This window comes from Misgurnus anguillicaudatus, chromosome 12 (assembly GCF_027580225.2).
Source record: "Misgurnus anguillicaudatus chromosome 12, ASM2758022v2, whole genome shotgun sequence".
Lineage (NCBI taxonomy): Eukaryota > Metazoa > Chordata > Actinopteri > Cypriniformes > Cobitidae > Misgurnus > Misgurnus anguillicaudatus.
The window spans coordinates 37,967,737-37,993,828 of record NC_073348.2 but is presented as its reverse complement, the minus strand read 5'-3'; the positions used below and the strand labels follow the sequence as shown (position 1 = coordinate 37,993,828).

Genomic DNA, 26,092 nt, shown 5'->3' with positions numbered 1-26,092 from the left:
CGCAATTTCATCGCATATAATTGCATAAATATCCTGCATATTCCATCGCATTTTTTAAGAAACGTGTCGCAAGATCAAGGATTTTTGCCTGCAACAATCAACAAAAAACTGTTTTTCTGGAAGGACTGATATAAGCTATACTGTATCTTTTCTCGTGTCTGCAGAACCTAAAAAAATAAAAATAACATGAGCTTTTATTTTCACAGTTTTTCTGCCAACAGCTTTTGTCGGGTGGAGACTTTTATGCGTTACTTTGCACTTACTTCAAAGATAAATGTCACGCGGAGACGTGTACACGAACAAAACTGCGAGAAAGCCGGTTAAGGTGTTTGCATGCAACGTGAAAGCGGGGTAATGAGCAAAAAACCTACCTTTGGTGATCGGTTTTTGCTTTCCACAGTTATTAAGCATAATCTGCATAAGACTGTGCATGTAAATGCAGTCAGTGTTTGCATTTCATCAGCTCATTTGCATTTAAAAGAACACAGCCAAAAACGGCACAAGTGTCAATTTTAACATTATAACAAATTATCTATATGGCATTTTGAGCTAAAACTTATGTAGCTACTCTGGGGACACCAAAGGTTAATTTGACTTCTTAAAAAAGTCTTGTGATATGTCCCCTTTAAAATATATTTTCTAATGTTTGTTGAAACATCCTATTGCGTCCCTACAATAAATCAAGTACTTTTGTAAGTCGTGTGCTTTTGTAAAAGCATCTTATAAATGCTTAAATGTTCTTAAAACTAAGAGTAAAATGCATTAAAGATGCAGTCCATTTTGTCATTATTTGGCTTATTTGGCCAATTTTATAACTACAATCAATAATCGCAGTGAATAACCACCACATCTTTAACATTAATAATGAACCAGGAGATCCATCTCACCTGTGTGGGCGTCTGCTGACATCTACAGTAATGCCCACTACACTTTCTGTACCCTTGTGTCTGCATTAACTGACCCTGCTGACATCTCATGAGAACACTCGGACGTCAGGAAAACTGTCTGACTTTCTGCTGGCACAAACTTTCTCTTAATGGAGGTCTTAAGTAACATTGTCTGCTTTTAATCTCTCAGCTATCATCTCGCTAATGCAGAGTCACGGCTGATGGGATCTACGTCGCCATCTGTCCTGCAAGAGCACCGGTCCTGCCCTGCCCTGTCATCAGCAGCTTTATTCAAACACAGAGGACACATTACAATTATACAATTAGATCCACATCAGTGGCAATTACTTTAAACGGAAACGGAAAAAATGATAATGTACGTCATTTTAACGGTTACTCCACACCTGACATTTAAGCCAAATGTCAGAGAATGCACAAAATACCGAAATATCACAAATGGGTGATTCTCACAAAATCCATTTTTAAAAAAAATGTTAGTTCATTGAGGGCTTAAACAATGATTGAAAATTGTTGCGGAGGATGAGAAAATTGGTATTGGACATGTTTATATTCCTTATTATTGTCTCTACATTTACCAATGATCACCAAATATATCTTTCTTTACTGTAAATTTTTATAGTATAACTATAGTATATAGCTTTTTATTTTTTAGATTTTTTAATTATAAATTTTTCCATGTCAAAGAACCCAAATCCAGTCATGGACACGTTGCGTAATGAAAATTTTCCTCTTAAATGTGGAAAAAAAACTACAAAATTGGTTTGTATGAGGTCATTTGAAATCATGTGCAAAATGGTACATGAAGAGATGTTTGTAACTGTATGCTTCTTATTTTGATAGCATTAACTTTTTTTATCGAAATGTTTCATGACACCTCATAAGTCTAATTTCGCGAGAATCACCCATATGTGCACACGGCAATATGCATATACCAATAGTTCGCAATTATTAACTTTTTTAATACTTCAAGTTCTGCATGTATTTGTAGTCTATAAATTTTTATCTGATGTGGACAGTAGAGAGATTATGTGATGTGTGAAGATGATAAAGAATATTTTATATAATAAAGTTACACTTTTCATTCTATATTAATATTGTTCACATTGATTGTACAATTTTAAAGCATTAGCGTAACGCACAATGACAAGAATAGCGAAAAGTTTAGTATACCGAATGTCTCCTTTAATATTGTGCACCCCTAGTCGAAATTGTTATTTTTGGCTGTTCCTTATGTTTTCTTGTAATGACAATAAGTGCCAATTAAAACGACAGGACCAATAAGTTTATGGCCTATTTCATACCAAACCAACATTTCTAAAGGCACGCCCACTAGTAATTTGTGGGTCGTTTCATAACCTGTGGGTAAGGTTAAAATGGGTAGGCCTACTTAGAAACGTAACTTGTGTGATGTCCCCAAACCGTTGGCTCCCACCACTAGCCACAACAAAACAACAAACAGAGAAATAAAAGTGAAAATGAAAGACAACGTGCAAGAGAAATTAAAGTTGGGATTTTAAAAAATAGATTAAACAAACGCTTTGTAAATGTTGAAAATAATTTGGCGGGAATAATAATTTTATAAAAACGGGACCCGCGGGTTGGAAAATCCCCGACACGTGCGTCACTGGCGCCCTCCTTTCCTATGGCCAAAAACTACTTTACCAGTCATTCTTCTTGATGATGTCATAAGTTGCCATGGTGATAGCCACTGGATATTGCCAGCTGCCATAAAATGACCTTGCCAGGCAGGGTGCATTTAATGGCATGTGCTGCTCTGAATGGCACAGTGGGTCTTCCAGACGTCATAGCTCAGCAGCGTTGCCAGAACCGTGCCTAATTTTATACAATACCAATCGCAGAGCTTTGTGCCAATGTCTCTCGGATGGGTGAATTGATATGAATAGAACTGTTGTTGTCAGTTTTGGTTGATAATAATAGAGCAGGTTTTGGTGTTGTATCACTGACAGGTTCATATCAAATGAATTAAATCGGTTGGCATCCAGAATTAGCTCATTAAATACTAATGCCATTTTGCTTTCAGGCTCGTACAGTGTCAGTGGTTTAATCATTTAACTATACATTTTACCAGAACCAGTACCCTAATAGTTGTAGTTTATTCTTGACCTTCTTATCCCTGCAGAAAAAGAGTCGTGAGGAGAGTGAAGGCGAGGGCAGCGGGGTGGAGATACTCGAAAATCGACCATATATAGACGGGCCAGGCGGTTCGGGTCAATACACCCATAAGGTCTACCACATCGGCCAGCACATTCCTAGCTGGTTCCGGTCCATCTTGCCAAAAGCTGCTCTTCGTGTGGAGGAGGAGTCCTGGAATGCCTACCCATACACCCGCACGCGGTGAGTGACCATATATCAGACTTAAAAATCTGACACGTGCCTTATTGCTTTGGTTTCTAAGGTTGGTGTGAAATAAAAAATTTGCACAGGTTTGCGCTTAATCAGTGTTTTGAACCAAGTGTGCCGCACAAGCCCTGAAAAGTGAAGCCCAGTATAAACCTCGCCTCCCCCATTTTATACAATGGGACTTGAGACCAACTTTAATTACACTTCAATTATCTTTTTTCCGAAGCTGGTTTCTGTCATTTACGGTAGCTTTTATCACGCTGATGTAAATTCAAGTGTTTGTTTTTAAATTTAAGTTTGTTTTTAGTTAGTTATTTAATGTTATAAAAACGGTGGTGTCACGTCATGATTGACAGCTGTGACATGCGAGTTCTGGGAGGGAGGGGCCTTGATTTCGCGGCTTTACTTTCTGCTCGCTACTGCGCAGGACTGGTCCCGAAATCGCTACTGCGCAGACTAAAGACCCAAGATGTCAGTGCCGTATTGGGACACTGACGGCTTCACTTTTCACCAATGGAAGACAGCGAATGGGCGTCGTCCATCTTTTTTTACAGTCTATGTTTTGAACCATGTCAAAGATTATAGGGGGGTCCCCTAGCTAAGCCCTCCCTGTCATTATAGGATCATTGTGAATTTTACAAGTAAGATGTGATCCTGGATCAAAAAAAATGTATCAGCGTATTAATCAAATAAACCAAAAATTAACCTTTACTCAAATCTTAACCATATTACTCCTTAAAATAATGTAAAATAATAGTTTGAGAATAAAAGGGCCAAACCCGATCTTAAATCTAATTTTTGGATTAGTTTATTGCAAAATTGGGACAAATAATGGACAGTATCACTGTGTGGCAGTGCAGCAAGAGAATTTTAAATTCATTTAGTATTTTATTTCAACAAAAAATATTTTTTGTGCTTTATGGGGGTACGGGACCACCCCAGCCCCCCTCAATTCAAGCACTGTGCTTAATACATCGGTGCATGTTATTCTGAATAAAGTTATTTAGTTATACAAGTTATATAATGTATACTTTGTAATGCACTGTAAGTCGCTTTGGATAAAAGCATCAGCCAAATGCATAAATATAAATAAAACCTCTAAAAATGCTTGATGTCATGAATGCTCTCCATAAACTTCCATTAAGAGCAATTGTGATATTGTGACATTGACATGCTGATATGACGTCAACACCAGTATCTTCTTGCATGTCCTACAGCTACACGTGTCCTTTTGTCGAAAAGTTTTCCATCGATATCGAGACATTCTACAGACCGGACACGGGAACCCAGAATGACGTCTTCAGCATGTCGTCTGCCGAGAAGAGACAACGGGACATAGGTACGGTTACACCAGCTTCATTCCTATTTACTGCGAAAGCTGTCTGTTGATGTTAACAGATTGTGTGTGTTTGTCACAATCTGTGTATAAATGCAATACCACTTCTTTTTAGTTTAAGTTATAATCGTCGTTGCGTTTGAAGGGATGTCACACAGTACTCTGGGTCATGGTTCAAGATGGGTAAAGATGCGAATGAGCATACTACGCAACACCCTTAATAATGAACCTTCAATTTTATCCATCTTATTTTCTTTATGTAGTATTAGTCTAAAGAAGAGCAAACATTTGATACGAATGCAAAACCGCTGCATCTGATATGGGGCGTGCTATCACACTACGCACTGCTGCTCATCGGTTTGCTCTGACAGAACCACACACACTTCCAGACAGGAAGTGTTCTTGTGTCACGCCTCTCTGTTTAACATGCAGACAGTATGCTGACATAGTTGACATAGTATTATGGTGCAGCTGGGTAACGTGTTGTGGCACAGGAGCCCCAATGCATTCTGGGAGAGGTACAGGAGACGGCGTGATCCGAACATGTAAAGACACAAGCAATGCAGGGGAAGCGCCCTGTACATGCTGTTACATAACTCTAATCCAGGCTGAAGCCGTATCTTCATTAATGTACAACAGAGACACCTAGAGGACATGTGCTGATAGTGCAAGCTGCAACCAAACACCAGAAACAGATCTGTCAAATGTGTGTTGTTGAAGAGCTACAAAGTTGTGAAGATAGGTTAGTGATTTGAATTAGGAAATGTTACATATGAATTATAAATTATTTGAATCATTATGGTTTTACTTAACTTAAAACGTGTCCTAATTGTATACGAGGAGCTCAGATGCAAAAGCCGCTAAATGCCACACTGCAAAAAATGATTTTCAAGAAAAAAAATTCTTAGTATTTGTGTCTTGTTTTCAGTGAAAATATCTAAAAATGTCTAAATTAAGATGATTTTTCTTGATGAGCAAAAAGACCCAAGAAAATAAGTCTAGTTTTTAGACCAAATAATCAAATTTAAATGATTTTGTGCATAAAACAAGCAAAAAATCTGCCAATGGGGTAAGCAAATTTTTCTTGAATTTTTCTTGAATTTAGTGTTTAAGAAAAATGTTTAAGATTTTTTGCTTACCCCATTTGGCAGATTTTTTTGCATGTTTTATACACAAAATCACTTAAATTTGATATTTTTGGTCTAAAAACTAGACTTATTTTCTTGGGTCGTTTTGCTCAAGAAAAAGCACCTTAATTTAAGAATTTTTAGATTTTTTACTGAAAACAAGACAAAAATACTAAGAAAATTTTTTTCTTAAAAAATTATTTTTGGCAGTGCACCTTCATCAAAAACAAGATAATATTAACCGCAATTTTCTCGGCACGTATTATACATTCATCAAATTATTTTGCTTCAAATCCGCTTAATCCCGGCCTCAATTCATTCAGAAATGCCGTTTTGATGTGAGAATCCATTAAGTGTCTGATAAAAAAATGCTAATTTACAAATAAACATGTCAGACGAACTTAGAAAGTTTTGCATTTGAGCTCATTATATATTAAACTAAAGGTGTATATATAAGGTGCGTTGCTTTAACTAGTCAGTTATTACAAGTAAAGTAGTTCTAGTAAACCTCCCAAGTCTTATGTATAGATAACACAAACAGAGACATATCACATTTACTGCATTGAAAAAAAGCAATCGGAAATTCGCATGTATTATATATATTGTGACGATTTCGTACAATGTGAATCATACAAAAATGTACGATTATTAGAAAAAAGCAATGATTATACCCCACCGTAAACCCAATGTAACGGGCGAAAGCAAATCCGTGTGAATTTAATTTATGAATTAGCCACTCTGTAAAATACATTTGAATTGCATCGAGATTGTGTCGGAAAAATAATTTTTTCACGTTATCACTTTCAGAAGGTTCTAAAAGGTCTCGGTGATAAATGTATTTGTTTTTCATTAAATGATTTAGTAAAAGCCCGTTCACCATTCGTGCCTTGGTCCCCCAAAACTCTAATCACTAATAGAAACGAGTGACTTTCGCAGATCCCATAGACATCGTGAAAGATTTCATCGCTCCACACGAGTACCTGGCAGAGGAAGACCCTAAACTCTACAAGTCGGTGAAAACCCAGCGGGGTCCCCTGAGTGACGACTGGATCGACGAAATCAACACCAACCCAGGCAACATGCCCGTCATGTGTGCGTATAAGCTGTGCAAAGTGGAGTTTCGTTACTGGGGGATGCAATCAAAGATCGAACGCTTTATTCATGATGTGGGTAAGTGCAAACATTTGTGTATTTATTTAGTTGTTTACAGTTGACGTGCTGTTCTGATATAGTTAGTTTTTATTTCAGTAGCTCTTACCGTATCAATATTATTTACTTGGAAAGAGTAATGGGGGAAATTTGTCTCTTCTGTAATTCCATATAAACCATGTTATCTGCTCCATGTTTGCATGTTTTGTGGCCCGTATCATTGAGCGTTGGTGGGCAGCAGGTGTCAAGCGCTCTGTCAGGAACACAAGCTCTTAAACATTAACCTGCACTTAATGAGAGCGAGAGAGACTGATGCGGTGAAACCCGCCTCTTCCAGACAGAATTCATTTCCTCCTCATGCGCCCCACGCTCGCCGCTTAATCTGTTTCATTACTTTGATATCAGGTTGCTTATTGGCTTTTTTCTCCCATCGTTTACGAGAGGTCTAATGCTGTTCCTCATTTACTAAACTCTTTCCTTTCTTTGGCCGATATCACTTTTCTGCCTCGCTGTTTTCTGGCCGCTGCGAAAATAATTTTGTTTGCACGTCTCTTATTTATGGGAGGTTAACTGCATCTCTGATGAATTTTAATCGATTGAGTCGATTGTGTGAGGAAGTGACCCCAACTTCACCTCAGCCCAAAATGTTCCACAATCAGCCCCATGAATATTTGGGTCGGTGACAAAAACGGTTTGGCAAGATGAGAAATTCAAACATCTTTTTTAAAAACTTGTTTTAAAAGCATGCAGCAGGTATATTTCAATGCACATAGAGTATTTATTTTGATTTGATTACATTTGCACCATTTTTATGAAAGTTAAGACTGAATGGACCTGAAAATGTCAAAGGGTGTAACCGCCAATTGCGTCAAAGAATGAGAGATATTAAATATTTAATCCACCTTGATGGCATGTAAGCATAATCATTAAAAAACAAAATCATTTTAAAATATCACACGAAAATTCATTTTATTAGTTATTACTAAATGTAAATTTTTGTAATATTTGTCCTGACATATGCTGAAAACAGCTCTGTTTTCTAAATACTCTTTGACAAATGATGTATGTAAAATGTATGTAAAAATCATATTACAGTAAAATAGATGATTATATTTTGTTCCACGGTTTTTATGATTATATTTATATTTTCATTTAAAAAAATACTAGTTACACCAATTGACACAGAACGGTTACACCACATTGACATTTTTGCAGTCATCCCCCAAATATTCTTTCAAAATGAAATAAAACCAGAAATTTTAGACTTGGTCCTCAAAAAAGAGAATGTATGCGAGTTAACCGCAAATTTATTTTGAAACTTTAACCCTTTTACGTTTTATTAAACCATGTGTTAACTTCGATAAAAGTAACTGATTATCTTATGTATTTCCTTTTTTTAAACAGTTACTTCCTGTAACTCAGTTGGTAGAACAATGTGTTAGCTGGGCAAAGGTCATGGGTTTAATTCCCAGAAAGCATACTGATACAATGTAGGACTTATTTGCATTGCATTATAACTAGTGCTGGGCAAAAATTAATCGTATACAAAATAAAAGAGATTTTTTGTGTGCTGTGTGTAATTATTATGTATATATAAATTCATACACATTCATATATGTATTTAAGAAACATTTACATGTGTATATATATATATTTATTTATTTATATATTCTATATTATATATAAATAAAAAACGGAAATTAATACATGCATGTGTGTGTGTTTAAATATACATAATAATTACACACAGTACACTACACACACATATATTATGCAAAAAATCACTTTTATTTTGTATGCGATTAATCGCGATTAATCTTTGCCCCAGCACTCATTATAACCAAAATTGTGGTATTTTTTATTATTTTGCAATATGGCAAAAATCTTATATCATGATAAGATTAATTTTATATCATGATAACGAAATGTATTAGATATAAAGTGGAGAAATGCTGTTTGATTAACATGAGTGACGGACAGGAGAAAAAATTAGGTAACTTCCCCTTTAACTCTTTCCCCGCCAGCATTTTTAAAAAAAAGTTGCTAACCAGCGCCAGCATTTTTCATGATTTTCACAAAAGTTTAATGCCTTCCAGAAAACTTTCTTCTTTAAATATATAAACAAACAATATATAAAATGAAAGAACAGACCCTCTGCTTTCAAACAAAAAAAAACGTTTCATCCTACCTTCATTAGTTCTCTTGTAATCACCTCTCAAACATGGGTAGGTTTATAGGTAGATAATTCCATTTTTGTGAAGGACTTTTGATAGAGATCAGATATAGAGCGATCTTTAAAACATACACGGAGTTCTTTCTCTTTCACGTGAGGCCCTACTTCCGGTTTGTATAAGTTGCGGTTTGTATAAGTTGCCACCTGGTGGATATTAGCGGTATCGCGGAAAGACGTAAAATCTCGTCATTGGCGTGGAAGAGTTTTCTCTTAATTGACGAGATATCTCGTCAATGGCGGCGAAAGAGTTAAGACTAAAGTCCGGATCCAATACTGTTACAATGTGTTTTCTTTTTCAGCTGTTTACTTTCTCTTTAGACCTTAATGCTCATGTTTATGAGGATACTTGCAAAGATGGGAATATTGACGCATATGTATTTAAGGCCAATAAAGCTTAAAAGCACTTATGTTTTCATGACCACACGCACAGCAACGTGACGTGGGCACATAACCTCGATAGAGACAATAGTCCAAAATCTCTACGGGTAGACACATTTCTAACGTTTTATCTCCCGACAATATATATTGCGATATGATGAATACTGGATGAAAAAACCGCTATTCCAGGAAATGTCTACAGGAATATTTATATTGCTGTTCTTTAAATTGTTTTGGGTATTTTCAGGATAATAAAGAATATTTTGAATGATTTTGTTTTGCTTTTTTAAATGCACGTTATATTCGACTCTGACTCATAATTATTTTAGATTGATAAAGACTTCTTACTGCCAAATGCCGAAACACACAGAATCGCAGCCTTGCGATTCAGAATCGATTTCAGACACACGTTTAATCGTTACAGCCCTAATCCTAATTGTAGGTCACCAGATATATAAATGCAAATATTTAAAAACACCAAAAACTCTAGTCAGAAGTAAAGTATATACGAGCATTACCAGATCTGAAGATATGTAGCCTTCTGCATGTGAACCTGGCAGTGTTTCCCCATCAGGTCTGAGGAAAGTGATGGTTCGGGCTCATCGGCAGGCCTGGTGCTGGCAGGACGAGTGGTACGGTCTGACAATGGAGGACGTCCGGAAACTGGAGCAGGAGACTCAGCTGGCCCTGGCACAGAAGATGGCCCAGTACAGCTGCAACGAAGAGGGCGGCGAGAACAACGGCACGGTCACCAACCAGGACAAAGCACTTGAAGGCAAAGAGGCCATCAGCTCCATCGAAGCGGACAGCACGGCGAGAGGTTTGGGAGATACTCTTCAGGCGAGAGGAGAGCTCACCAAACAATGGTCCACCTCCTCAAAGTCCTCAAGGTCCTCTAAGAGGGGTGGTACGTTCATATAATTCAAAAGGACACCTAACACCTCGTAGCAACCTTATTGAAAGAGACGGACGGCACGTAGTGAGAAAGTGTCCGCCAAATGTGTAAATGTAATGTAAACGAATATGATTTTCATCTGTATGATGGGAACATTAAAATGCACTGTGCAGTAGGCTCGACTCTTATGAAAGATTATTTGTCTTTATGTATGACATGCAGGAAGTCCTTCACGACACAGTATTTCAGAATGGCGCATGCAGAGCATCGCCAGAGACTCAGAGGACAGCACAGATGATGAGTTTTTCGACGCTCATGGTAAATACCACTTTGATTCTAGGTTTAAAGTTGGTGTTTCTGTTATTCACTATGAGATGTTTTTTTCACAGAGGACTTTTCTGACAACGAGGAGATCTTTGGCAAGGAGATTACAAAGTGGAGCTCCAATGACCTGATGGATAAAATCGAGACGGCAGAGGAATCCCCGGGTATGTGAGACATTATCTTCATCCGTTTGAATTCTAGTTTTATAACATAAGCTTTTCCCTCTGGAGAGAGTTTTGTTCGTCAGATTTTCATGTTTTTAATAGGATTAGTTGTAAAGTAGTCACGTTGACTCAAACAGTTTACGAGGCATTAGTTATGTTCCAGGCTATATTGTGAGATGGGTATCTCAGTTCTGGCTGGACTTATTTTATTGTCTTTATTATGCTGTAAATTCTCCAGAGTATATCATTTTCTTAAAGTCCGTGTAAAGTCTGATATGTTCTCAGTTTGTCAAACTACAGACAAATGTGATATTAACCACTCAGTCAAATTTTAAATGATTAAAAAACTGCCAAATAAATAAAATAAGTTGGAAAATAGGCTGGATTCTCTGCTTTCGGCACTGAAACCACGCCCACTCGCAGGAAAGCTGACATCTCTCTCAACTTTCAAATATCGCTACACCCTGAATGGATGCTCGCGATTGTGTTATGCTCGCGATTGTGTTATGTTCTGTGGCTCCAGTGAATCATCGAGCCACTGTTTTAGTCCAACGATCTTTGGGTGACGTTTTATTTCCTTGTGTGGAAACTGCATTTTTAATAATAAGAACGAACGTGTATGCGTGTAAACAAAATACTTTTATTTTGGTGCTGACTGGCACTTAGAAAAGGCACTAGTCTTACAAAAATCTCTAGCAAGAACCTAATTTTTGGGCCAATTGACCTCAAACATGAAACATACCGTACTTTATATACTATAAGACGCACCAGAGTATAAGCCGCATCATTCAAAAATGCATCATTAAGACGAAACAACGTATACAAGTCACAGTGGACTATACGGGTGATTCTCACGAAAACTTGGTTTTAAAAATGTCAAGCATGAAAATGTAAAAATTGCTTAAATTTCCTTTTTTTCCCACCAGACATTGAAAAACAAAGTCTGGAGTAAATGGGAACATTAATTTAAAAACGTTTACTTATCATTTAACACTTTTTGTAACATAATTAAAAAAATTAGTCCAAAAAAATCTAATTACCGCAACAGTCAGAAAACATCAACACTGACATATTTTCAAAATGACATGACAAACCTGAAAGAACATCATTTGGAGATTCTGCACATGCATTTAAAATCAAAGTATTATGCTTCTATTAATTAAATTAACATTTAATAAGCATCTGTTGCGGTAATGATAATCAAAATGTCGTGTAAGCATTCTGACAAGACAATATTTCAAATTAACTGTAAAAAAATGATCTTACCTGGTAGCCATCTTGAAGTAACTGGTCCATGTGCTTGGTCACTCAAAATCAAACTTTATTAAAATTCTGTATGTGTGCTTAAACTGTTCTCAAAAAGTGTTGCGGAGGATGAGAACATCAGGCATGGACACATCATTTTCCTAATTTTTCTTCATTATTTTTATACATGAATATTCAGTAAATATTTTTTCTGTCATCTAAAGTAGTCTAGCAAAACATCCATTTATTTTTTTTCTTAATATTTTTGTGTTAATTTGATTAAATTACAACATAACGCATGTTCAAACACAGCCGGACACATTGCGGTAATGAGAATTTCAGCAGAAAATGAGATCAAATTTACAATTATAAATTCTTATGTTGAAATCACACATTGTGCAAGGTAGAACACAGTATTGTGTTAATTCTGATGCTTTTAATGTTACTATATTACACATTTTAAAGCTAAAATCATTAGTGCTGTGGTGTTTCAATGGTTTCTTGAGAATCACCCATACGTCAAGTTTATTTCGAAAATTATTTCACAAAATCCCAGCCGAAGAACAGACATTTAATCTGGAAAGGCAAGTTATTCAACTAAACAATAGCAGAAAGAACAGCAGGCTGAATAGATGTCTGTACGTTAAAGTAATATTATCATCAGTTAATTTATACTGACTTATAAGGCGCACCTGACTGTAAGACGCAGCACCAGCCAACTTATGAAAAAAAACGCGGCTTATAGACTGAAGAATACGTTAACTTCTTTAGACTTGTGACGTTGGGATCATTGCATTTCTAGGTTTCATGCACATTTATCATTAAGTTTTTTAGTAATAAAAAAGATGTTAAGCAAAAATTATTTTATTCCAATGTACTTCAGCCTCTCTAACTTTTTTAATTTTTAACTTAAAAGGATTTGGAAACCTGGAAAAGTTATGCGTATACTCTAAATGGTTTAGTAAAAACAACCCTTAATGATACAACTTTTCATGGTTTGGGCTAGAGTGGGGTTGCTTTTCAAGAGGTTAACTCTTTTCCCCGCCATTAACAACTTATCTCGTCAATGAAAAGAAAACACTTCCCTGCCAATGACGAGTTTTTACGACAATCCATATTTCCGCTATTTCCCAACTTATAAAACACTTTAGGAAAGTTTTTTGTTTGAAAGTAGAGGGTCTGATTTTTCATTTGATATATATTGTTTGTTTATATATTTAAAGAAGAAAATTTTTTGGAAGGCAACTTAAAAAAAAAACGCTTGCGGAGTTAAAGACACAAAATGTACTTTTTGCCAGTAGAGGTCACCTAACATGTACACCATTTGCAGCGTGTACACATATGTTTGACGCATGTGGTTTGCTACAAAATGTAATGCATCTCCTGGGCTATATCAGGGCTTGACATTAACTTTTTGAGCAACTTGTCCTTCGGACAAGTAAATTTGTGTTTCACTTGTCCATGCACAAAAGTCACTTGTCCGGGTAAAGATTTATAATATAATGTATTTTTTGTGTTTTGCTAATCAGTGGCGGAGCAAGGGATTTCTCATAGGGGTGGCCAGGCAGGGGCCAGCAGTTACTCTGGGGTGGCACATAAAATCTCTATCATCCAAACTTAAAATACTTTTAAGTATAATAGGTGTGTTTATAAGAATAATGTATAACATACAATTGCTACAATACTTTCATTTTAATTAAAATGAATTGAGTTTAACATACAATTTATAGTCATAATTCAACCTCATGTTTTTTTTAAACTATTTAATCAAATAATCATAATCAAATAATTTAATCAAATCATTTGGCTGCTTCTTGCTACTCTTTCTGAAGAATGATGCTATATCTGCTGCCTTTCTCTTTATTTTTCCCACATTTCAATGATTGTAGAAAAGTCTCACCTTTAATAAATGGACTAATCCGGTCACCCCTGTTGTTAAGTGCGAAATGGACTGTTCCAAAACTTACCGCTAGAGAGTCTGCGCAATGTCGGAGAATAGAGCAGGTGAATGATAACGGGAAGGGAGATCGGCTGAATAGTGTAAATAGTTATAGTTTAAATAAGCAGGATTGATTCAAATCAAAGGAGGTTTTGTGGACTGTGCGTCTGCGTGCATTATACTAACCACACATCTATGCACATTTAATAAACGATTTGAATACTTTGAGTGAGACATACTTGTTCTAACCGGACAAACTGTAGCCTTCAACCAAACCCGGACTAGCAAATAAAGCAAAATAATAGAAGATTTTTCAATGATTGTCTGACATTAAAACACTAAAGCAAAACATTAAAACATATGTTTTAAAAAACGTATTAAAAAATGTATCTAGATTATCTGTTACATATCAAATCAATCTTAAACCTAGCATTTATGCTGTAATGTGGATAATGTACAGTGACGAACTCTGTCAGATTCAAATCAGCTGTCGCGCACCACACACACATATAGGCGCGCTGAAAGAGAGATTCTCGTTATAAAACAGACTCTTAAACAAGATTTTAAGCCTATTATGTGTTTTACCGAACGTTAGAAGAGAAAAAAATACGGACTTAAATCGTCTTTTTTGACACACTGTGAAGTCATTTATATGCACGCCGGAGCCTGAAGAAACATCACTCTCCACTCCACTCTCCGCGACTCCCGCCCCTCCGTGTTCGGCGATCAGGTTTAATGCGCGCGCAGCTTGTTTAGTAACAATAACAGTACATGTAAACGTGTGTGTCGGCGAGCCGCGCTCTCTGTTCAATATTCCGCTCTGTGTTTGCGCTGCGCGTTCTGCTCTGTCATTAACGGCACATAACGTGAAGTAACATGATTGAAATTTAACTTGTCCAGTCGGACAACTAATTTTCTCTTACACTTGTCCTACAAAAAAATCACTTGTCCCGGACAAGCGGACAAGCCTTAATGTCGAGCCCTGTATATACTATGTGACTACATTCTGTGCTAGTAGTTTTTAGATTTTTTTATGTAAATTGTGGCTTTAATCTTTTTGTCTTAATTTTCTTAATCTTAATTTTTTTTAGATAGTTTTTATTCCTGATCTATATTTCGTATGGTTATCTGTGGAGAGAAGTCGTACGTAGCATTTCACTGCATGTCGTACTGTTTATGGTTGTGTTTGTTACCAGTAAAGGGGGCTAGACTTTAAGCGTGCAAATATTTTTCGGACGTTTCGGAGAATATGGGCAGGGAGCACTTTGTCTATATTTGCTTGAATTGTCACGCTGTGACGTTTTAGTTTTCTACTGGTCACATGTCTCCACGTGATACGAATTCGCAGGTCACTGTTTTAACAAATATCTTTGCACGACCTTACGTTTCCGGTCTGGCGCATTCGCACGCGTTTTAATGGAAGGAAAAATGTAGTGTGACCACCCTATTAAACTTGAAACTTCGCCCACAGGCCATGGAGGTTTTAGTGCTTATTAAATTCATCTATAAATGTGCATTGATTTTACTTTTTATTGCGTTTTTTTCTAGGTGATTTTTACCAAGAATCCGGTGGAGAGTTTTCTGGAACCGCCATGGTGGAGCAACTCAACGAGGTACGTTACGCTTCTGTACGTTTCATTATCGTAAACATTTCACAATCCCTAATGCAGCAGTGCTTTGGTGGATTATTAGCATCGCATTAAATAATGCGACTGCAGCAGTGGGAGAAACCAGAAACCATCTGCACTTGTACTAATGGAGCGAAACATCCTGCATGTCGATAACAACCACGCTGACGTACAAGGAAAGCATGAATTTATCTCTGAGGGTTTTTAACGTTATGCATCAGCAGAGCGGTGATCATCAGCATCACTGAACCATTCATCTGCGATGGCTGTCAGTCAAAAGTTTTGCACGTTGTGTCAAGTTCTCATGGTGTGAAGTGTCGTGGAAGAGCAAACGTTAAAGTTCAAGGGCCTTGGTTTCATTTCCGTACTTTTTAACTCTGGTCCACAGAGACCCAGACCCATGCGACGCTCCACCACCCGCAAGCAAAGGCGCAGAGCACGCAGACGTGCAGCTGTGAGTGACGGGAGATAAGATTACATCTGTTAGACATTTAGTACTCTCGTCAGATGACACGTAGGGTGGAAGTCGTCTTCCTGTGTTGTGGTGTTGATGATAGAGATGTGTTGTAATGTGTTCTGTAATGTAGCTGATCTTAAACTCTTCCTGAAACAGCTTTGTGTCAATTCGAGAAATAAGACTCTTACTAAAGACTTAATAAGTAGCTGCAACAGTGTTTTCTCCTCTCCGCATGCATTTTAGAAAATTCTTCACAAAATACTTTGAGCCATAATATAAATCGAGCAGCACTGCGATTATTTACATTTGACTTAAAGGCGGAGTGCATGATCTTTGAAAGCCAATGTTGACATTTGAAATCACCTACACAAAACACACCCCTACCCCAATAGAATCTGGACCTTTTTTGATAGACTCGCCCCACACATATGCAACCCAGGCAATGATGTTGGTTTGTAGACACGCCCCTTACTGCTGATTGGCTACAAGTGTGTTTTAGTACTCAGCCCTACTCCATTTTCCAAAGTGTTTTTCAAAAATCTGCACCCCACCTTTAAAGCAAAAATATTTATGAAACAGCAAATTGCAAAGAATTGTACAAGATTCACTACTAAGCATTTTTTAAAACTACATATCCCATAATGCACTGCAACATTGATAAATTATAGCTGTAAATATAAGGAGCACATACTGTGTTTTTGTAGGCAAATTAGTCACATTTTAGCACTTTCGGTTCTTTTGTCCCAAAGTCAATGGATTTTTTGAATGTGGTTTTGGTTGAAGGCCTTAAATAAGATTGCATGCTCAAGATATTTTCACGTTTTATTCTGACATAAAACACACCAATTCATAACACCACTCTTATTTTTTCTTGAAAAGGAATAGGCAGAGTTTCGCGTTTGTGCTTGGCAGGGGGCATCTAGCGACAAAAAAGGATTCTGCAATACTTTATAGTTTTTAAATATAGTTTAACTCTTTCGCCGCCAGCATTTAAAAAAAGTTGCCAGCCAGCGTTTTTCATGATTTTCACAAAGGTTTAATGCCTTCCAGAAAATGTTCTTCTTTAAATATATAAACATACAATATATCAAATGAAAGAACATACCCTCTGCTTTCATACAAAAAAAACACGTTTCATCATACCTTCAGTAGTTCTTTTGTAATCAGCTTTTGAATATGGGTAGCTTTCTGCAAAAACACCACATTTTGAGCAAAAACAGAGACCAAAAATTCAATTTTTGTGACTGACTTTTCATAGAGATCCCATTCAGAGAGATCTTTAAATCAGACACGGACATGCAGCCGGTTGCCATAGGGCAATACTTCCAGGTTTAAAAAGTTGCAGATAATAGCGGTATTGCGGAAAGCCGGAAATACTTGTCATTGGCAGTGAAACATTTTCTCTTGATTGACGAGATATCTCGTCAATGGCGGCGAAAAAATTAAAGGGGACATATCATGTTTAAGTGCTATAATTGGGTCCCTGTGCTACTTTCAACCTAGAATTTTTTAAAAAGAGCAACCCAGTAAATTAGTTTTGGTAAACCATTTTCTGCAAGCATGTAAAAAATAGGTAATTGAAATTTGGCTCTCCTTATGATGTCAGAAGGGGATAATACTGCCCCTTAATCTGCACTCCAACCACGGCACTACCATTTAGTGCAGAGATCAGCTCATTTGCATTTTAAAGGCACACCCAAAAATGCTAATTTTTACCCACACCTATGAAGTGGCAATTTTAGCATGCTATGATAAATTATCTATATGGTATTTTGAGCTAAACCTTTAAATACATACTCTGGGGACAACAAAGTCTTGTGAAATGTCCCCTTTAAATAAATTAAAACTATTTTAGTCTTAAGTTAATCAGTCTACCTAATTAAAATATTAAGATTAGACAAATAAAATATGAATTCTTATATTTCTATTTAATTAATAGCTGTAGCACAGACAAAATCATAATTGACCCTGGTCTGGAGGGGTCACTGCCCCCCCTGCCCTCCCAAACTCTGCCTATTTGAAAAGTGGGTTAGAAACAAGTTGATACATACGACTACAGACGTTGTAGGAAACTTAAAAACGCCATCATGCATGAAGCTCACAAAAACAGTGTAACATGGCACAATCCCACAGAGTATTTCCTTATCAAATGAACATATTTTATAATGTGTTTAATAAAGTTTGAAATGCGATGATGTTGAAGTCGAGCAACCCTGGTGTAGTTCGCTTATAGCATAAGGTCAGTTTTTGTTTCTAGTAAAAGCATTTAGACTTCAAAATTCATAAAAGTTGTGTTAATTTGTAAAGATCATTCTGATGTATAAAATATGTATCATAACATTTTTGCTTATTTTTCCGATTATTCAAAAACCCATTGACTCCCATATGAAGCTAACTTTCGGGTTGCCCTACAAAAGCTCTTTTTTGCATGAACATGACAATTTTTTTTCTATGAGGAGATTGCTACTGTTGCTGCCTATAACGTTTATTAGTCATGTCCCAGTAGCCTGCCGTCATGAGCGTGTACAGTATATGCGGAAGTGTGTGGATGAAATGAACGATGTTTAAATGTGTCCCTCAGGATGGCTCGCAGCAGGAATTACAACCTTCCAAGATCCACGTCCTCATCCTGGTCTTGCACGGAGGAAACATACTGGATACAGGAAGCGGAGACCAGAATAGCAAACAGTGTGACGTCAACACCATCGGCAGCGCGTTTGACGCCGTCATGCGAGTTCATTATCCGTCTGCTTTGGGTCGGATTGCCATACGCCTGGTGCCGTGCCCGGCCGTGTGTGCCGAAGCTTTTTCTCTGGTGTCAAAGTGAGTACACATACTTGATCCACTGCCTGGATACTTTATATATACAGTAGGGATGCACCGATACAAAATAATACCGATATTTGATTACTTAGAATGACATTTACCAATACTGATAGATACTGATAGTTCGAAAGTGGAAACATTTGCTTTAATCTGCCGATTCAGATTGTATGCCGATACATCGGTGCATCACTAATATACAGTACTGCATAAATAGGGGTATAACACATTTTAACTACGTGTTATGTGGCTCTACTACTTTAAAACTCAAGTTTGCCAAGCTACAAGCTCTTCTCCAGCAAATGGTATCCTATTTCTGAACACACACATACTGTAACGTTAAAATTGACCCAGAATGCTTTCTGTTCTGTCCTTGACACAGTTTAAGTCCGTACAGCTATGACGAAGGCTGCTTGTCCAACAGTCAGGATCACATCCCTCTGGCCGCTCTTCCTCTATTGGCCACCTCTGCACCACACTACCAGGACGCCGTGGCAACGGTCATAGTGCGAGCCAATCAGGTCTACGGTGACTTCATCAAATCCCTGGAGGGGGCGACTTTCACCGGCCAAGTCAGTGTTTTTGTGTGCAAGTTTAGTGTGCATATCCATGTGAGCTTCTTGAACTGACATGTGACACATGCGTCTGTGCAGGTGTGTCTGATCGGCGACTGCGTCGGAGGAATTCTGGGATTTGACGCTCTCTGCAGTAGTAACATTACAGTGTGTGAAAGTCAAAACAGCAGCCGCAGAGGCAGTATTGTCAGCGTGCAGGTACAAACACACATTCAGTACATTATAGGCTTATAAATATATACATGACCCTGTGAAATTGCAAGATACTATAGCCAATTAGATTGGAGCTTGTGGATTGTGGAAAGTTCCTTTAACGTGAACCAGACAGCGATGAGAAACTTGCGCCGGCCACAGGAAACCACCTTGGTGTAAACGCCACCTAATGCTGCGTACACATCAAACGTTTCTTGTTTTAGATTACTTGCGGGTTTCAACTTTGTACAGTTATCATTCGCATCGCTCGCACGAATTCGCGTTTATTTGCGTTATTACATTGACTTTGTATGTAATCTACTTGCGCAAATAGTTAAATTCGCTTCTAGTGTGTACGCAGCATAAGGGGGTTCATATTTTGTGTCTTTTGCACACACAAATATGTTATTTTTAATGTAGACGCATCACAAGCGCACTCAAATAGAGAGCGATACGAAGCTTTGCATTCCTTACTTTAGATTACTTGCGGGATTCAACTTTGTACAAGGCGAATTTTCCACTTGAGTTGAATATGATTAACTTGCATGGAAGACGCGTTTGAGGGGTATAGTGTCCAATTATCATTCGCATCACCTGTGCAAATTCGCGTCTATTCGCATTATTTTCAACTTGTGCTGAAGATGCGTTTGAGGCAAATAGTGCACCCAATTCACGTCATTCGCATCACCAGCTCGAATTTGTGTCTATTTGCGTCTTTGCATTGACTTTGTATGTAATCTACTTGCAAAAAAATTTTAATTCGCTTGTAGTGTGTACACTGCATAAGGGGCGGTTCACATTTTTTGTTTTTTTGCACATGCAAAAACGTTCTGTTTAATGTAGACACACGGCAAGTGCACTAAAATAAAGAGCGATACGAAGCATTGTGTTCCATGCTCTAGATTACTTTTTTTTGTATATATTTCAACTTGCGCACTTGCTGTTCACTATTCGCGCGTAGTTTGACGTTTGAACTTTTTAAAGGAATAGTCTACTCATTTTCAATATCAAAACATGTCACTACCCCAACTAAGAATTGTTGACACATCCCTCCACCATCTGTGTGCGCGCACGCAAGCGCTGGAGCGCGCTGCGATGCTTCGATAGCATTTAGCTTAGCCCCATTCATTCAATGGTACCATTTAGAGATAAAGTTAGAAGTGACCAAACACATCAACGTTTTTCCTATTTAAGACGAGTAGTTATACGAGCAAGTTTGGTGGTACAAAATAAAACGTAGCGCTTTTCTAAGCGGATTTAAAAAAAGGAACTATATTTTATGGCGTAATAGCACTTTTGTGAGTACTTCGACTCGGCGCAGTAACACCCTCCCTCTCCTATTATGAGAGTGAGAAGGGGAGCGGACTTTTCAGGCGAGTCGAAGTACTCCCAAAAGTGCTATTACGCCATAAAATATAGTTCCTCTTTTAAATCCGCTTAGAAAAGCGCTACGTTTTATTTTGTACCACCAAACTTGCTCGTATAACTACTCGTCTTAAATAGGAAAAACGTTGATGTGTTTGGTCACTTCTAACTTTATCTCTAAATGGTACAATTGAATGAATGGGGCTAAGCTAAATGCTATCGAAGCGTCGCAGCGCGCTCCAGCGCTTACGTGCACGCACACAGATGATAGAGGGATGTATCAACAATTCTTAGTTAAGGTAAAAACATATTTTAATATTGAAAATGAGTAGACTATTCCTTTAAGTTTACTTGCTTCATTCCCGAGTGAAATTCTAGTCATTCGAGACATTTATGCGGAAATTCGCAGCATGGGTGGGGCTTCTGCGACTCCCCTGAGACTCCGCTCACTTCCTGTAATCACGTCAGTACTACAGCAAGATCCTGATTGGTTAAGGCGGCGCAGAAATTTAGCCAAAGTTCAGATTTTTCAACTCCCGCGGCAACGCTCAATTCACGCAGAACGTGCCGCAGGATGCCTAATCGCGTCTTTGCATTGACTTAACATGCAAGTCACTTGCGCTTGCTGCCTCTACTGTGTCTGGTGTGAACCCTGCATAATAGAGAGCAATACGGTTGCAATGAGGTTGCGACACACACAAGGTGCGACATGCTTTTTTTCTAGATGGTGCCGCAGCGAGTTAAAAATATTTTAGCGTTTTAGAATGCTGCATCAGCACCGCAGGTCATGTGACAACAACCAACCAATCAGCTTCACCCTTTACGTATAAACATTGTGTCGTTTAAACATTAGATCATTCCATATTAACTCAAGGAATGGGTTATCATAAACCCCATTTATATTTATTAAATGAGCTCCCTGTTTAAAGTTAAGTACACTGTATTAGTGAATAACTTCTTATTGACTGTCTCCACAGGACAACGATCTTTTATCTCCTGGTATCGTCATTAACAGCACACACTGCTCGGGTTCAGGCTCGGGTTTGTCTTTGGAGGGCAGCCGGCACCTCAGTCGCAGTAACATAGACATCCCCCGCTCCAGCGGTCCGGATGATCCCAAAAAACAGCTGCCACGGAAACGCAGCGACTCCTCAACCTATGAGCTGGACACCATTAAACAACACCAAGCCTTTCTGTCCAGGTGAGATCATACTGAAGCCCTTTAGTCAATCACAGTTGTGTCACATGCAACACTATACAGCGATATACTGTATGTCATTAAACAAATGTGTCCACCAATTAAAGGGTTCCTTAATCTTAAATGAGTCTTGATATAAGTATACTGTAATAATGTAAACTGTTTGTATATAGTTTGCACTCCAGCGTCTTGCGAAACGATCCTGGTTCGCGCCGGTCCAGCAGCAGTACGATGCTGGAGGGAGGCGGAGCTCTGGGAAAATTCGACTTCGAAGTGTCCGATTTCTTTCTTTTCGGTTCACCGCTGGGTTTGGTTCTTGCACTGAGAAAGACCGTCGTTCCCTCTCTGGATGGTACGTTTACCTTTACTACTTTATTACACACTAAAGTTTTTTATTTCATTTAACGTCTCCTTTTCTCTCTCATTTCCATGTTCAGTGGCTCATCTCCGTCCAGCGTGCCAGCAGGTTTATAATCTGTTTCACCCTGCGGATCCCTCGGCCTCGCGTCTGGAGCCTCTGCTGGAGAAACGTTTCCACCTGTTGCCTCCGCTCAGCGTACCGCGGTACCAGCGTTTCCCATTGGGTGACGGCCAGTCGGCCCTGCTGGGTGAGACTGTAGGGGTGAACACACACACCTGATTACATTTGCATCCAAAATTTTTATTGTAGTCGAGTGAACTCAACATCAGATGGGCTTCACGTGTCATTTCATGTTTTAGAGCAATGATTGACAGGTGAGCAGGCGGTCCTTCGAGACGTTGTTCGAGACGCATCACCTGTAATTTAAAGATCATTACATGCAAATACATGTTTGTGATATGTTTCACGACAGCCGTTCTGTGCGTCGGTTCGTATCATTTCTGTCCGTTCTGTGTCTTTATTTTCTGTTTCTGTCTCTCTCTCCCCTTCCCGTCTGCTCTCATTTCTCCACGTCCTTCATCCTGCAGTGGAAACCATCCAGAGTAATCCTCACCTGCTGTTGGAGAGCAACGTCTTTGCTCCGCGCTTTCAGGATGGCATCAGCGAGACCTCCATCGCTGTCCCTGTCCTCAACTGGTCGGCCCCAGCCGAGTGTGTGTAGTCATTCCTGGTTTCTTTCACCCTTCAGTATAAATGACCCTCGTTGTGTCGTATCCTCGTGTCTGTCTGCTCATATAATGTGTGTCTGTGCACCTGCTTTGACATCTGGGCTTGTTTTAAAATCTGTGGAAGTAATGCGGTGTGAAATGAAATGTAAAGGTGAAGTGGAGCTTCTTTCTTGTCCTGGTTAAAGGAGGAGAGAACTTCAAGCAATAATGTGAATCTTTGTTACATTTCATCCCAAAAATGTGCCTTATATTTTGTTGGTTTTGTATTGTGACATACTTTTCATGTTTAGTTTGTATTGTCTGTTCCTAAAACTCATTAATATCATGGTTTAATCTCTTTTTTTTTATAATAATATTGGTAACACTTTACAGTAGGGCTGTGCAATATTTAATGGAAAGTATGGGATCGCATGCTTAATTGTGCGCTACTTGCTTTGCTAAGCGGTATTTTTTTCCCCTAAAATTGCTTTACAATTTATTTAGATATACTTTTTTGTAGTACGTAACCAACATGTTTCATATTTCAGGATAAATAAAGCATAACAACAACATCTGAAAGTGAACAACAATCATGTTTAACTGTTGCATAAAACAAATTAAACATTTTTAACAATGTAAACGAACAAAAATAAATATCAGTTCACGCACGAATATCCCAAATAATATCCACATTCCACTATAGTATCCGCATCGACCTAAAACTTTGACTATAGGTTACTTTTTGATTAATTTATGTTCAATTGCATATTTGTTGCCAAACGTTTGCGATATGCATATTCACGTTATTTTCCGGTAATTACGGTAAATTGCCCAGCCCTACCTTGCAATAAGGTTGTATTTGTTAATATTAGTAAATGCAATAGCTAACATGAACTAACAATAAGCAATATGGTTTTTGTGTTTATTTATGTTTTTTAATATTAGTTAATGCGTGTATTAATTATTTTTATTGTTAGTGTTATGTTTAATGCCATTAACTAATGTTAACACTTACAACTTGCGATATTAAAAATGTATAAGGAAATGCTAAAATTAACATTAACTAAATAAAAAACATGCTGTAGAAGTATTGTTCATTGACTTTACAATAAAGTCGTATTCGTTAACATTAGCTAATGCCTTAACTAATGTTAACGAATACGACTTTATTGTAATGTGTTTCCATAACATTTAATGACAATATGTCACAATGCAAAAAACGTAATAGTTATAAAACAGCCTAATTTTATTTAAACAATCTAATTTTTTTCAGGGTGCAATATGACAAGGACAGATTTAAAGTCGCCATGAAAATAAAATTTGATTTGTAATATTGTGGTGTTTTTTTTTTTACAAATGACTTATCTGTGAGCTTCATTATTTTTTAAATAATTAAATCATTTTAAATTTTAATCTAAAATGCAAATCTCTTCTCAAAACGATCTCTCTTTACTTCTGGTCATGTGGTATGGAAGGTGGTCGGGGTCTGGAAGAAGCTCGCTGCGATTAGCAATTAGCAACACGAACAAACTATAAACGATTTAATCAGATCTCGATGGACAAATTCAAATCCAGCCCTTTATTTTTTTTTTAGAAGCCGGTTCACTCAGATATACGTCACCACTTGGAAAATTAGGCAATCGATACTTTCGATTCATGGCGACTTTAAACACGGAGTGACAGAAATAAAACACTTCACCTTTAAAACAATAAAATATTACGATTCAGCCATCATCACTAATAACACATTGCGTTTCTGATGGGCTTGCATGTGTAGATGGTAAATAATGCCCCTTGAGGACTACAAATTGCTTCTCTAAAGTCCTCCATAATGGTTCAGATCAGACCACAGAGGAGTCTCAGGGGCAGTATTTCCTTTCCTTTCTCTCTTTGGCATCATGCGTGCATCCTTTATTATTTGAAATCAAAGAGCACTACTACAAAAGGAAACGTAACATCTGAGCTGTTTTCCAAAAACCGAGCTGCTTTGCTTTACACAGGAAGCTGCTTGTTTTCTCTTTAGTGAATTGTGTCGATTTTGTTTTTCACAGCGGACGCCATGCAGTCTCACAGCATCATGTTTTCAGACCACTCCAATCCTTCGTCTCCGGCGTCGGCTCCGGCGTTCCGCGGGACCCGGAGAGCCAGCGAGACCAGCATCGCCAGCCAGGTGTCCGGATTGGCAGACAGTTACACGGCATCCAACATCGCCAATAGTAAGTTAACAAGACAAATAAAAATAACTATAAAACTATTCACGCATAAAATAACTAATGTCATAACTAAAACGAATGGAATATGAAACAATTAACTAATATCTATGTATTACTTGTCTATTTTGCATTTGTTATAAAGTACGACTCAGTCCCTGTTTACTTTTTGGTTGTTTTCTTAATTTTTAGCCTCTCCAAAAAGCTCAGTCTTTTGTCCCAATTGGCTCTCCCCTATAATAAAATAGGTTCCCGAAGCCCCTCCCCTAAATCCCGCAAAGCACATGATAGGCAGATAGAGTGTCAGGATCCCAGCTGTTTGGATGATACAGAGCAGAACATCGCTCTAAGCTTTGAGCCTTCACCCTTGTCTGACTCTGACCCTCCGTCTCCATGTATCCCACCGGACATCGAGCAAGGTACATCGCGCAGGGGAGCGTCGGTAGACGTCAGGTCTAGATCTGCCCGCTCTCCTGTTCACAACCCAGACATTCTTCTTCCTGCTGTAACCCTCCGT

At 38.0% G+C, this 26,092-nt stretch overlaps 1 protein-coding gene across 7 annotated transcripts in view; it reads left to right on the top strand.

Annotated features, from left to right (window-relative positions):
• pitpnm2 (phosphatidylinositol transfer protein, membrane-associated 2) overlaps positions 1–26,092 on the top strand; it is a 69,967-nt gene that overhangs the window by 34,369 nt on the left and 9,506 nt on the right. For 4 of the 7 annotated variants that reach the window (XM_055207640.2, XM_055207638.2, XM_055207639.2 and 1 more), the window contains exons 3-18: positions 3,049–3,263; positions 4,487–4,608; positions 6,669–6,902; positions 10,067–10,399; positions 10,610–10,705; positions 10,777–10,875; positions 15,608–15,672; positions 18,726–18,967; positions 19,350–19,539; positions 19,621–19,740; positions 22,077–22,300; positions 22,471–22,649; positions 22,735–22,905; positions 23,246–23,371; positions 25,417–25,581; positions 25,824–25,994. In XM_055207640.2, coding sequence (XP_055063615.2) covers positions 3,049–3,263; positions 4,487–4,608; positions 6,669–6,902; positions 10,067–10,399; positions 10,610–10,705; positions 10,777–10,875; positions 15,608–15,672; positions 18,726–18,967; positions 19,350–19,539; positions 19,621–19,740; positions 22,077–22,300; positions 22,471–22,649; positions 22,735–22,905; positions 23,246–23,371; positions 25,417–25,581; positions 25,824–25,994 — 2,752 coding nt within the window. The remainder of the gene's footprint in view (positions 1–3,048; positions 3,264–4,486; positions 4,609–6,668; positions 6,903–10,066; positions 10,400–10,609; positions 10,706–10,776; positions 10,876–15,607; positions 15,673–18,725; positions 18,968–19,349; positions 19,540–19,620; positions 19,741–22,076; positions 22,301–22,470; positions 22,650–22,734; positions 22,906–23,245; positions 23,372–25,416; positions 25,582–25,823; positions 25,995–26,092) is intronic. The other 3 variants (XM_055207643.2, XM_055207644.2, XM_055207645.2) reach the window with 3 other exon arrangements.